The sequence below is a fragment of the Syngnathus scovelli genome, chromosome 6, assembly GCF_024217435.2.
Source record: "Syngnathus scovelli strain Florida chromosome 6, RoL_Ssco_1.2, whole genome shotgun sequence".
In the NCBI taxonomy this organism is placed as follows: Eukaryota; Metazoa; Chordata; class Actinopteri; order Syngnathiformes; family Syngnathidae; genus Syngnathus; species Syngnathus scovelli.
In genome coordinates this window covers 16,934,388-16,947,500 of record NC_090852.1, presented here as the reverse complement: position 1 = coordinate 16,947,500, position 13,113 = coordinate 16,934,388, and the positions used below count along the sequence as shown (strand labels likewise).

The 13,113-nt window shown below is 47.6% G+C and overlaps 1 protein-coding gene across 1 annotated transcript in view; it reads right to left on the bottom strand.

Moving 5' to 3' along the window:
- cftr (CF transmembrane conductance regulator) overlaps positions 1 to 12,851 on the bottom strand; it is a 22,095-nt gene extending 9,244 nt beyond the window's left edge. The window contains exons 1-24 of the mRNA XM_049723531.2: positions 12,520 to 12,851; positions 12,102 to 12,212; positions 10,672 to 10,783; positions 10,306 to 10,521; positions 10,151 to 10,240; positions 9,334 to 9,497; positions 9,073 to 9,198; positions 8,713 to 8,959; positions 8,543 to 8,635; positions 8,163 to 8,333; positions 7,904 to 8,095; positions 6,190 to 6,284; positions 5,490 to 5,576; positions 4,524 to 5,307; positions 4,297 to 4,425; positions 4,187 to 4,224; positions 3,829 to 4,115; positions 3,682 to 3,761; positions 3,462 to 3,612; positions 2,115 to 2,342; positions 1,391 to 1,491; positions 1,058 to 1,285; positions 741 to 896; positions 475 to 564 (exon numbers count right to left, since the gene is read on the bottom strand). Of these exons, the coding sequence (XP_049579488.1) occupies positions 475 to 564; positions 741 to 896; positions 1,058 to 1,285; positions 1,391 to 1,491; positions 2,115 to 2,342; positions 3,462 to 3,612; positions 3,682 to 3,761; positions 3,829 to 4,115; positions 4,187 to 4,224; positions 4,297 to 4,425; positions 4,524 to 5,307; positions 5,490 to 5,576; positions 6,190 to 6,284; positions 7,904 to 8,095; positions 8,163 to 8,333; positions 8,543 to 8,635; positions 8,713 to 8,959; positions 9,073 to 9,198; positions 9,334 to 9,497; positions 10,151 to 10,240; positions 10,306 to 10,521; positions 10,672 to 10,783; positions 12,102 to 12,212; positions 12,520 to 12,572 (4,029 nt within the window). The 5' untranslated portion in view covers positions 12,573 to 12,851. The remainder of the gene's footprint in view (positions 1 to 474; positions 565 to 740; positions 897 to 1,057; positions 1,286 to 1,390; positions 1,492 to 2,114; positions 2,343 to 3,461; positions 3,613 to 3,681; positions 3,762 to 3,828; positions 4,116 to 4,186; positions 4,225 to 4,296; positions 4,426 to 4,523; positions 5,308 to 5,489; positions 5,577 to 6,189; positions 6,285 to 7,903; positions 8,096 to 8,162; positions 8,334 to 8,542; positions 8,636 to 8,712; positions 8,960 to 9,072; positions 9,199 to 9,333; positions 9,498 to 10,150; positions 10,241 to 10,305; positions 10,522 to 10,671; positions 10,784 to 12,101; positions 12,213 to 12,519) is intronic.
- Between the last annotated feature and the right edge of the window lie 262 nt (positions 12,852 to 13,113).

Sequence of the window (13,113 nt, the reverse complement as noted above, 5' to 3'; positions counted from 1 at the left end):
CACTCTCACACTCAGTCACTCACTCAGTCACTCACTCACTCACTCACTCACTCACTCACTCACTCACTCACTCACTCACTCTCTCACACTCACTCTCACTCACACACTCACTCTCTCACTCACTCACTCACTCGCTCACACTCACTCACTCACACTCACTCACACTCACTCACTCACACTCACTCACTCACTCACTCACTCACTCACTCACTCACTCACTCACTCACTCACACTTACTCATACTCACTCACTCACTCACTCACTCACTCACTCACACGCTGAGTGACACTCACAGATCCGTTCAGTTCGCTAGTCGTTCGTGAACGGCAAGTGATGTCATTTTCTTCTTCGTTTTGTTTTACGGCGAGGTGGCACCAGCTTCAATGCGCATTATCGATACCTACTGGTTGAAGTCATATGAGCTGAAAAAAGAACGAATCACTTTAGGAAGTGATGTCACTAGTGTATGACTACCTCATCAGCGACTCTCCACAGCTCGTCGTCGCTGTAGCGGCCGTGAGGATCCAAGTTCATTCGGAACGTTCCGGTTAGTATGAAAACTTTCTGGAGATTACAAACATGTCAAATCACAAACATGGTCACAATGTTTTTATGATTACGTTAACCATTTTTCTGACTACCATTCTCTCCTACATTTGTCATCTACTGTCAGCTCAGCTGTTGACTTGAATTAATACTATTTATTCTTGCTGACTAGAATTGCTGCTTCCTCTTTGTACCTGCGGCACAACACCGAAGGCTTTCCTCCAGGTATGAAGCGACACGGAGTTCCAGGAGACGCCGTCCACAGAGATTTCGCCATCCGTGTATGCCAGTCGCAGAAGAGCCGACAGCAAGGTGCTTTTTCCTGAGCCCGTACGGCCCAGAAGGCCAACCTAGAGTCGAGTTATGAGACCATGATGATCGTAATGTGTATTTCTGGCATTAAATGCAAGACTATGTGTGTAAGACAGGAGCTGTATGTAAGACATTTCAAAATCAGACCATTTCTGGCAAGATATGTAAGACAGGTGGTTTTGCGAAAACCCAAACTGACGCTGTGTCCGCCCTCCACCGAGAAGCTGACGTCGCTGAGGACGGCGCGTCCGGCCTCCGTGTACTTGACGGTGACTCCCTTCACGTCCATTTGTCCTCGGTTGGGCCAGTATTCTTGAGCGTGCGGGTTGTCGATGACCAGGTCACTTCCCGGTTTCCCTCCTTTGCCTGCCGACGGATCTTCGGACGGCAGGTCGATGAACTTGAAGACTCGATCCACCGAGCGCATCTGAGGAGCAGATTCGTTCATCGCAAATAAATACTGATTACCCTTGCTGCCTTTTGTTTGGATTGATCGTTCAGCGCTGATGTCATCGTGCGTACGAGCTCATACCAGGCTGTCCACCGTGATGCTGGTGATGACTGCCCACTGGAACGTTCCCAGGATGAGCATGGCCAGCGCCACGATGATGCCAATCTCACCCGGCTTGTCCTCTGTGGAAACAAACGCACACCGTGTAGTGACGTCACACTACGCAGGATTGGCCCTCTCAACTAGCCATTAAATACTTTTAGCATACATTCAACAAAAATGCCAGTGACATGACGCATGTGTGTATGTGTTTCCTCTTCATTTCATCCAACACACACACACACACACGCACACACACACACATTTCCTGTGCTGTGACATTGTATCCAGTAGGACAGCAGCAGTGGACACACTGCAGAGGTCAGATAAGCCTCAAAGAGACTCATCACACCCTGTGGAATTATTCTTTTAGGACATTCAACAACATCAGTATTAATGATGTTCACAGATACACATATTTGTCCATTGTTTGCAAATTATTTCGTTTAGGGTTTGGGTCACCCCAGGAGAGAAACAAAAGAAGCCCATGGAATTAAATGAGCTCCAATACAAAAAGGTCCAGAATGCAAACAAGATGTCTATTATGATTTATATGTATGACAGACGATGGGGCCTACATCTTCAAAGAATTTAAAACGTTCAAAATAAAGATCTTTACAAACACACAAATTCTAATATGGGTCATTTTTAAGGGTTAATCATGAATCATGAAGTGGTGTGTGGTGTTTTATCATGATGTACTCACGGTTGGTTCCCACGGCGATGAAGGCAGCGGCGGTGAAGAAGAGCACAAAGATGACATCGCAGCGGAAGAGGAACCAGCGTAGCGTGGCCAGGTAGTGGAACCAGGTGGCCGTGTGGGTGTTGAGCGCCTTGTGGAAGAGCATCTCGAAGTAGGTCTGACGCCCGAATGCCCGAATGGTCCACAGGCCCTTCAGCGAGATGATGACGTGCGAGAAGATTGTACTGCGAGCTGCATGGCACCAATTCAGGAAGAAAAATGTTTGTGACTACAATTTGGAAATTGATCAACTGTGAGAAGGTTTGGTGTCAACTGCATGGTTGCGTGCTTAATGTTTGAAACCCTAAGCGGTAGCAGGGGGGGTGGGGGTGGGGGGGGTGAGCACAACCGCAGCAAACAATGAGTTCATCTACTGGGGGGCTCAACATGAGTGATTAATGTTTTACTGGGCGGGCATGCTTCTGCCAGGACCAGGATAGGGATGAAGGAAATCCCATTCCGTCCAATCGTGGCCAGCGCCCCCTCATTAGACTCAGTTCTTGTGGCAGGCAAGCTGGAAGTCCAAAAAGGACCAAGTGGTGTCTGGGTCAGTGGTACTGACCCAATTTTTTTTTTTATCTTCTGCAGCATTATAACCAGCCACGATGAGTTAAACACCTCTTTAAACCTAACTTTTTTTTTTTGTTAGAAGTTAAGGGTCAGGTGTCAAGGGTCAATGGTCAACAAGTGGGGGGTCAAAGGTTGAGGGATCAAAGGTTGAGGGTCAGAGGTCAGGGGTGCTTTAAAAAAGCTTTACAAAAAAACAAACCTTCCAATACATTTACTATTTGTGGTCAATCTCATCACAAGATTTCGACTCAAGTGTCCAAACACAAACCGGAACGATGAATGATCCTCGCCTTCACGTTGAGACATTAGTGCCAATATTAGTGCACAGGCCAAATTGAAAACGGTCAGAAAGAGTGCTAACCACAGCTGAGTCAGACCTTTTTTTGTTTTTTTGACGTGAGCTCACGTCAGGGAGGCTTGTGTCACCGGCTATCAATGTTATTTGCGCCGTGAAACAGAGCTCCGGTTGACTGCGGACTTCCTGTGGTTACCCTCTTCCATCATTTCCTCTGGGCTCATCTCCGCTCTTCCTCTCTCATGTTTTCCTCCTTCATGTTTGAGTTTCACCCAGAGTTCAATAAAGAGCTCAAAAGTGCATCGGCAACTCCGGCGCTCCTTTCCCATACGCAAAACACTTACGTCAAGCTTAAAAAGCTCGATGAAGGCACTACACAATAATCTGTCATTTGAGGTCAACACTACAAAAAGGTTGTGTTTGTTGTTATAATCTCAAAGCTTCACCTTCAGCCTCCAGCAGTTTGAGTTGCTGTCCCGTCCTGAGGAAGTACTTCCTGAGGATGACAAAGATGACAGCCAGTGGGATGGCGGCGATGAAGATGTACGGACGTATGATGGACACGGTGAAGATGGCGCCCAAGACGATCAACGACAGCTAGAAAAAAAAAAAAGTGAATTTTTGTTCGGCATTCACGAACACAGAGCTCCTCTTATCGTGTGTTACCTGAATGAGATCGAAGAGCACCAGAGGCAGCATGTCGTCGATGGTGGCCATGTCCTTGGTGAATCTGTTCATGATGCGGCCTGGCACGGAATGAGAGAGCCCGTGATTATCCGGCAAAATCTGCCGACCTAGCAACCGATCACTAACCCGTCTTCATGGTGTTGAGCACCGCCATGGGAGCGCGCAAAACGGAGCTCAGCATCTGATCGTGCAGCCTCTTGGAGACGGTGAGCAGAGTGTGCACCAGCGGCAGGCCTCGGAAGAAACCCAGCGCCAGCACGCTCTCCGAAGTGGCCACGAAGATGTAAATGATGTAATAGGCGCTGGTGGGCGTCACAATCACAGCCAGGTGGGTGGGCGGCGACGAGGCGTTTGGGTGCTGCTCGCTGACGTAGTTGGGTGAGGACGGGTTGGCGCTGTCCCTCCAGATTTTTCTGGTGGCAGAAGTTCAGGGTTCAGCACACCTAATATGGTGCAAGCCTGTTTTGAGGAAGGTCTCACTTACTCAGTAATGAGGTAAATGCCAATGACTGACCCTGCAACCTTAAATCAGAGAAAAAATATTTGACTTTGATGAATCTTAATGCGTCAATGAAATCTTTGGGATGTGATTACCTCAATGACAAAGACCAAGAAGATAAAAATGAGGACGTAGACTAAACTCCGGTTGGTGGTGATGTAGCGCAGGTAGGTGCTCCACGACGTTGTCTCGAACACGCTCTCGCGCTCGTCCGCAAAGCATTCCTTTCAAAATAACAAGAGTGGCGGTCGAATGCCACTTAATAATTCCAAAAAGGCTTTTTGCAAGTGATAAAAAAAAAAAAAAAGACACACTGAGATACCTCCATGTCTTCTTCATCCACCTCTTCGCTCATGTCGCAGACGCTGTCCTTGGACAGGCGTCGGGAGTAGATGTCCAGGTCGGACGACAGCTCGCAGTGGGACGGCGCGATGGAGACCTTCTTTCGGAAGTTCGTCTGCACCTGCTGCTCGTGCCGATCGTGGCCTGGCGTGGCCGTGATGAACGCCAGCACGGACTGACGGCGCTGCCCGCTCAGGTGGGGCAGGCCGTGGTGGTAGAGGTTCCCCCGAGGGAGCACCTCCTCCACCTGGTCGTCCTCGGGCACCATGGAGAACTTCCTGTCGGAGAGATCCCGCACGGCGTCCTCCATGGATGCGGGCGGCGCCCCGTTGGTGTTCTGCTGCCCGATAAAGGAGAACTTGCGGGCGGCGGCCAGAGGGTTGAGGATCAGCGACTGCTTGCGCTTTTCTGGGTAGCCTTCGCCACCGACTTGGGATCCGTTGATAATTGGAGTTGGCGGAGGGTGGCGGAAAGACTGCCGCCTGGACTCGGGACCTCGGAAGCCGGCGCTCTCGTCCACCGAGACCCTGCGGAGCGTCTCGGTGAGGATGGAGCCGCGGCGCTCGGCGTTGACGTTGTCGTAGGCCTCCATGTCCAGCAGCAGCGAGCTGAAGTCGGGCCGCTGTGCCTGGAGCTCCGAGAAGCTGCCGTAGAAGTAGCAGTCGCCGTTGTGAAGAAGTAGGATCTGATCGGCGCGCTTCAAGTGCTCCAGCTTGCTGGTGACCACGATGCGAGTCTTGGAGGACATCAGATTGCACACGCACCTTGACGACATACATGAGCACTTAGAATTTGTTCTGTCGTCCTGAGCGTAACACAAACCAAATGTATCCCAGATAATCGTTCCCCATTGAAATGAATGGAAATTACATTAATCCGTTCCAATCAAACAACAAATTGTGTGATTTTGTGTGAATGTGTTATAAATTGATCTGTGATACTTTACTTCTCAAAAATCTCTTTCTCAGTCACAATGTCCAAGTGTGTGAAAGGTGCGTCCAGCAGGTACAGGTCTGCATCTTTGTACACCGCCCTGAAGCCACACACACAAACAAAAAGACATTAGAGACGGTTAGCTACTTGTCAAGTAGAAAATAAATTAAAAAATGGACAAGATGACTGCTAGCAGGAGTAAATGAATTTCATGAGGCTTCAAATTGACCGCAGGGAAGACACTTTGTGCAATTAATAAAATCTGTAAATTATGCATGACAATGTGAGAGTGTTGCAACACACACACACAAACAGACACAAACACAGACACATAACCACAAACACATTTGATGGGGTCCATAAAACCCTAATGAGACTTCAAACAGCAGCAGATTGGAGACCGTAAAGCACTTTTAGCGAACATGTTTCCTGTAAATGAATCCCACCCCCACCCCCCCACCCCTCATCACAGCGGATATGTTCCGGACTGATCCGCAATGGGTAAAAATTACTAATGCAGAGAAACAACCTGACGTGAATTTTTGCTCCTTGTGTAATTCCACCGACACATATAGACAATATATTTAAATTAATATTTAATGAGCACGTGTAACATGTGAGTTTATGGTTTGAATTTAACATCAGTTTTTTTCTTTCATGTTCTCACTTATTGAAATCCACCCTTGTATTGTTTTAAGAAAGACGGGAAGTACCTGGCCAAGCCCAGACGGGCCCTCTGACCACCGCTGAGGGTCACGCCTCCTTCGCCGAGCAGCGTCTTATCCTTGTCGGGCAATAAGGCAAAGTCCTGCGTGGGAAAGCGCAACATCGTAATGTCAACATTTGATAATGAAATCATGAAATGACTGTGCTGAGCTGCCGAGAACAGAGCGTCTGAGATACTTTGTACGGTTTATCGGTGCGTTGTGATAGCGATGGAATGAAAGCAACACTTGAGTGGGAGAGATCATCAAACACCAGAAATGATGCAGCATTTATGGAAAAAGAAAAAAAAAAGCCACATAAAACCACTAGTGACTTTTCAACATGTCCAGAGGTGCTTTAAAAAAAAATACACCAAGGATAGGATGCAAAAAATGAATTCTAGCTGGGGACAATCAAACCACTTTCCTGCCTTTCAATAACTATTTTTTAAAATATTGTTTTTAAATGACTAAAGACACAGTAGGCTGCATTTTTAGAAACTTTTTTTTTACCAGCTAGTATTCATGGAAGCACAGTTGGCATGGACACAAATGTCGTCGACATCAAAGTTGTGACGATGGTTAAATCTTCTCCTACCTTTTGGAAACGGACCTTCCACACTCCTGACGTATTGCATGAGGAACCAAGTTGAGAGCGAGTTTAACAGCTCGTGATCACACTCATCTCGTAGATAATAAACAAGGCCGCATAAAACATGGCCGAGCAGCTCGGCAGTCTTTTGGGACTTTACAGTGGCGGAGACCCCCCACGGGGGTCTGACTGCTGCTTTCGGGGGGCCCAACAATAGGCAGGAATTACAGGCTCAGACTGAGGAGCCTGGCGTGGTTACCATGGAAACGCCTTTTAATTTCTCCTCCAAGCTAATTAGGCTTCCACCAAAATATCCACGGAAACCCGCAGATATGGATAGCCGAAAAGTTGAGTCATCATTTTGTGTAGAAACATCAATGTGACGTCAGCTGGCTGTCGCGTGTTGACGCTGACACCGTCCTGAGGGAACAAGATGGCTGCCGTCGGTGGCAGAGCCGTGTGGATAGTGCACACTGTGTTTGTTTGCTGTGGCAACAGCAAATGTTTAAGAGCAAAACACCTTAAAGTGCACTCGGCTCTTCATCCGAAGTGGCGTGATGACCTGATCTCTGCTCACAGCCAAAACAAACATCTCATCTACCGACTACAAAACCTACACAAAAATTCTCAAAGCGGGCATTTTACACTATAATTGCATAATCAATAGAAATAAAATTGTCAAAATTCCACCATGTAGATATTTCTCTCTTCTCTTCTGGTCAAAACATGTTTTTAAATTATGGTGCCTCGAGCGGACACTGCGAACTTGTGTCTCCCTCCCGTGTTGCCGTGTCCATTATGGAGGAGCAACCGGCTCACGTTACATCGCAGTGACAGAAAAGCAACCGTTTCCATGGTAACAGAGTGGACCTTATTCCACCGAGGGGGGTCTTCACTCAACAATCAGGCTTATGAAAGTGTGTGTGATCCGATTGTGTCTGGGGACAGCAGAACATTTTTGAAGGCTTCCACGAGAGAAACATGTGGAGATTTAAACATGTTGGGTGGGTTATAAAAAAAAAAAAAAGTATTGTAAATCTGTGCAATGTTGTCCCACTATTATTTCAGTTTTCCTAACAGCTTCCTCAGCACGGCTATCCTTCGAATTTCTGGAGATGAACATGGACGCACCTCTTCCAGCTGACAAGCCTTGATGACGGAGGTGTAGCGGTACTCGTCGTAGGTGAGGCCGAAGAGGATGTTGTCGCGGATGGTGCCCGGCATGATCCAGGAGGTCTGCGAGGAGAAGGACACGCGGCCGCTGTGGCGGATTTTACCCTCGGACGGCATCAGCTCTCCCAGGATCAACATGAGGAGGGAACTCTGTAGGAAAGAGCACGTGAAGAATAAAAATAAAGGAAAAAAACACAGCGAGGGAGGGAAGTCTCACCTTTCCGGAGCCGGTGGATCCGGCCACCGCCAACATCTTTCCTTTCTCCAGGTAGAGGCTGATGTTCTTCAGTACGGGCGTGACGTAGAGGTTAGTGAAGAAGAGGCCGCAGTTGGGATGACCGCTTGCTTTGTTCTCCTGCTTGATCTTCTCAAAGAGCTCGACAATGCCCTGGAGTCATGCAAATGTTTTCATTAGGAGCAATTTGGATGATCGTGCTGGGCTGCAGCGTGGTGGACAAGTGGTTAGCACATCCGCCTCGCAATTTTGTTGTTGTTGTTTTTTTTTTTTATTATAGGAGGGTGGCATCAATGTTTCTATTTTTTCTTTTTTTCCAATTTTTTTTTTTCCGAAGTGGATGAGTGCCGCAGCTCGCTCACCTCGTCCCAGGAAGCAGAGACATTGATGAGTTCCAGCTCGGTGGTGGTCAGATTATACTCCAGAACCCGGTACTCTTCCTTTATTAAGAAATCCTATATCAGGCCAAAATAAAAATCAATTAATCACGAGGTCCCGCTTCTGAGTGGAGATGCTTGGAGGTTGAGCCCACCTCGATCTTCTTGACCAGCGCCAGCGTGTCGTACCACATCTGGATGGAACCGGGCAGCTGGCGGGTGAGCGTCATGCGCAGCACCATGCAGTAGGACGCGGTGGTGAAGATGCGCCGCAAGATGATGCCGCTTCCCAACGCGTGCGGCACGATGGCAGACACAATCACCAGGATGGCAGAGAAGAAGTAGGCGGCGCTGTAGAAGTAGCGCAGGGAGCCGATCTTCCTCGTCAGGGTCACCTCGTCCCTAAGGAGGAGGAGGAAGACGAGTATTAATTTGGTGTTAGCTAATGCTAATTCCCCAAGTAACATTTTGCATGACGCTAAGGCGATTGATTATATTTTCATATAATTTCTTACTGTCTGATGTTCCTGATGATGGTCTCCATCACCTCCTCCCAGCCGTAGGCCTTCACCGAGTGGATGTTCTCCACGATTTCCGAAGTTAGCGCCAGGCGGCGGTTGATCATCCCGGCTCGCTTAACACTATGAAATCAATCAATTGGGATGAATCTCATTTCAGATGAGAGATAGACCGGAAGGGAGGTTCTAAGTAGTCCATCTCTTCACAAGGACCATAAAAAGAGGCCACGATGCAAAGGTGGCTTGTTTTGCCCCTACCGGTGAGGTCCCATCTTCTGCGCCAGGCAGGCCTGGACGATGCCGAGCAGCGTGAGAGCGGCCAGAGCGCAGAAGCCGTTCACCTCGATCAGTTCCCAGAGCAAACCCACGCACAGGATGCACTGCAGTGGTGTGATCCATACAAAGTGCGCTAGGCCCAGGCTCTACAGAAACACACAGGAGCATTATTATCTCCACTAAGGCCATCAGAATAGAAGTGAAGTCACTCAGTAAGAACCTTAAAGTACACGTGCAGTCCATTATATAAGAGTGAAAGAGAACTAACCCCAACCTTCTTCCTAGAAGTCCCATGTGCAGGATTGGTGTGAAGAAATATAAATAATCCTGGTCTTTCCCACAGGAGCATGACCAGGTTTGTAAGCCCCCCCCCACCTCCTCAAAGACACACACAATCCGTCACATTGAACGCAGGCGCTAATTGTATGTCAGCAAGTTTCAGAGTGCTTCCACATTCAACGCGTCCCCGACAAATCTGCCTTCGACCCAGCGGGCTGGGTGGTTGCATCATCGGCTGTGCGATTGTGTTTGTTTGTTTCTTGACAAACTTCTATTGTGCACTCAGGGACCGGCGGCTGAGACTCGCCCACTTGACCCCTTCTCAGTTAGCGTTGCTAAGTCCAACAAACTCATCGACTGGACCTGACCTTCCCCAATATTGGCTTGATAGAACTCCCGCTCTCCAAAAAGCCGGTTTGACTTGAGCAATGTGAAAAATGGTCAGCGTATCCATCCCGAGAAGTCGGCCATTTTGTTTTGAAGCTGCTATATATGGTTGCTTTGATGGCGCTGCGCTCACCTCGTCCAGCTTGTTGAGGTGCGCCGACATCAGGCTCACCAGTTGACACGTGCTAATTTTATCCAAGACCCGACTAGACAGCTTCAAGGTCTGCACAAAAAAAAAAAAAAGGTTTTAGTATTGAAATTGATGTAAAATGGCGTGCACGCTCTCACCTTCTTGTAGATGAGACTGAAGAGAGCGATGCGAATCTGCATGCCCAGATGATGGAGCCCGAAGATGGCCGGCTGCAGGAGCAGGAAGCGCGCGGTGAAGAGCAAGCAGAGGCCGAGTGCCAGGAAGTAACCCTGGCTGCGCTCAGGCTCGTGGAAAGGGTCGAAGGAGGCGATGATGCGGCCCAGGAGCTGAGGCTGCACGGTCTTCGAGGCCTCCTAGGAGAACAAATAGTCAGTTCACCTTGTTGTTAAATTTCACACTTGGGCACGCAAAGATTTTTATACAAGGACTCCAAAGTTCATCATGTCTCCCGTAAGCACAATATGTCTACCGACCTATCTGTGTATAAAAACAAGATGGCTCACCCCGAGGTAGAGGAGGACCCCAAAAAAGGCAAAGGGGCAGAGGAAGCATCGTGCCAGTGCTCTCATCAAACTGGGTTTTTTCTTGGCCGAGGCCACCTCTCTGTCCCATTCTCTGCGCGGACAAAACAACAACACGTTAGCATTAGCCTGCTTGCTACTACATAACAGCATCCAATCAGACGGGGATGTATTTTTTTGTAATTCTGCTCTTCTTTACTCCATGTGAGGGCATCAATGTGAGTATACTGTTAAAAAACACAAACAAATACAACCCATAAAATGTTAGATAACAAAAGAACACAGTAACCCCGCTAGAACTTAAATCTCTCCCTTTAGTAGCGGTAACCTCGTTACATTGTTGTATTAGCTTCCCACAAACGAAGCGAGACGGAAGATAGAAGGTCAAAGAAGCATCTTTGTTCCGCGGGGCTCATTTAGGAGCAGACTGACACGTTGAGTGACAGCATGAAAGGACAAGAGAAGGACATCAGCGATTAAAAAGAGGACTAAAGTGTTTGGCGAGATTTATACTGCCGAGAACTGTTTTGCTGACTATGTGAGGCAAAAAAAAAAAAGATATTGGGTTTGCCGTGACAAACATGGTTGGCCACAGTCCGTGTGTTATTTTGAGCCACTCTCACTCGGCAAACTGCACTTTGCATTTTCTTGCTTTTTTCATTTCCTGTCCGTCTTACGATTTGTTCTTGCCTCGCAGCTCTTTCGTCAAGTGTTTTTCTCCAGCCCAGCGAGTGATGTGCAGCTTTTAATAGAAGATAAAGTTCACGTTCCCAGAAGCCTTTTTTTACTGTGTTGCCGGCTCAAAATAATGAAGCCAATCACTCACCGGTGCACTTTTTTTTTTTTTTTTTTTTTTTAAAAGGTCGAGTCTTTAGCACTTGCTGGCACGGGGCCGCTTGATGTGTCAGGGAGTCAAGGACACACTGTGGTCCTGTTATGCAACCACCTTTCTTCACTAAAATCAGACAATTTCTTTGAAGCCGGTCATGATTTGACCTTGTGGAGCTGACTGTCTTCGAGTTTTGGTTGCTGAGAATTTTTGGTGGCTCTACTCATGAGAGATAAGAACAGTATATTCAATCTTATCGTACTAACTGAAAGTGCCTTCAGAATTAATTACTAGTTTTTGCAGGATCCCTAAAAATTTGGAATTTGTGTCCTTGGAAAATCATACGTGAAAAAAGACCCAAAATTTTTTGTTTGTTTGGCACACATAGCTTCAGTTTACATCTGGGCACATCCAAATGCCAGCCCGTATTTGAAGTGGACTCTGAGAGAAGCAGGCGAGATGTCCTGAGAGGGGCAAAAGGGCGCACGTGGAACCAAAATAAAAACGTGAAAATGATCTGATATTGAGTTGAAAGTACGACACAAACTTGGATGTAAAACACGCTGTGTGGGAGATCTCCTACCTTTCGAGCCGCTCGGAGAGGTTACCAGCAAGATCGTATGAAGGAGCTTTATAAACGTCAGTGAGGTCCAACTTCTTCTTGAAGCCCTTCCTGAGCAGCGGAGACGTCCACCTGAGAAAAAAACAAAATAGATACGTCAAAAAAAAAAAAAAAAAAAGAAGACATGTCCATTGACTCTCAAGCCGACTGGAACTAGAACTGTGTTGAGAAGTTCCAATTGTCTCGTTGGCTTGCACACCAACTTGGGCTCCTTATGGATGCAGGGAAGAATTTTAAACATGAATTATCAAAATCAATTTTTTTTTATGGAACTAATTGATGGTAAAATTTCACTTTAACTGTTGAACTAAAGTACATTTTTAAGTCATTAACGTTCATATTCCATTTCAAGCGCACGCCGGAGAATCCTGGAACGTACCAGAAGAAGAACCTGGAGAGGAAGTTGGCATCTTCCACGGGTGACTTCTGCATCCTCAGCTGCGTCGTGTGCACCTGAGAGCGAGGCGAGCGCGCCCCCCACTTTCATTTGTGGACCCCCACTTTTCGGCGTCCAAGACGCGCACGCGCAGACCGAAGGGCTACTTTCCCCCAGTCCGAAAAGCAGTTCCCAATTAAGTCCCCAGCGTCCAAGATTACCCAAAAAAGTGTCGCGGCAAGGCGTGATAATCCACCGCAGAGTCCGACAAGAGCGCAGCCTCCACGGTGTGCCCCACTGAGTGTCTGGAAGCGTGTGAGCGCGCGTGTAAGCGCAGGCCATCCTTTATGTGGGCGCGCACGACGCGCGCGCATCATCTCATTGACCAGACCAGTGACACACCACCACCGCAAACACGCACGCGCGCACACACACGCGATTACTCATGTGTACCTGTAAATTCGAATCGTTAAAAAAGTAACACTAAAGTAATAAGTAATACAATTAACCAACAATTACTTCCCGATTGTTTGATTTCAAACTAAAATTAAAAAAGTCCAAATTAACGAAGTCCATCATTAGTGAAAAAGTAAACAA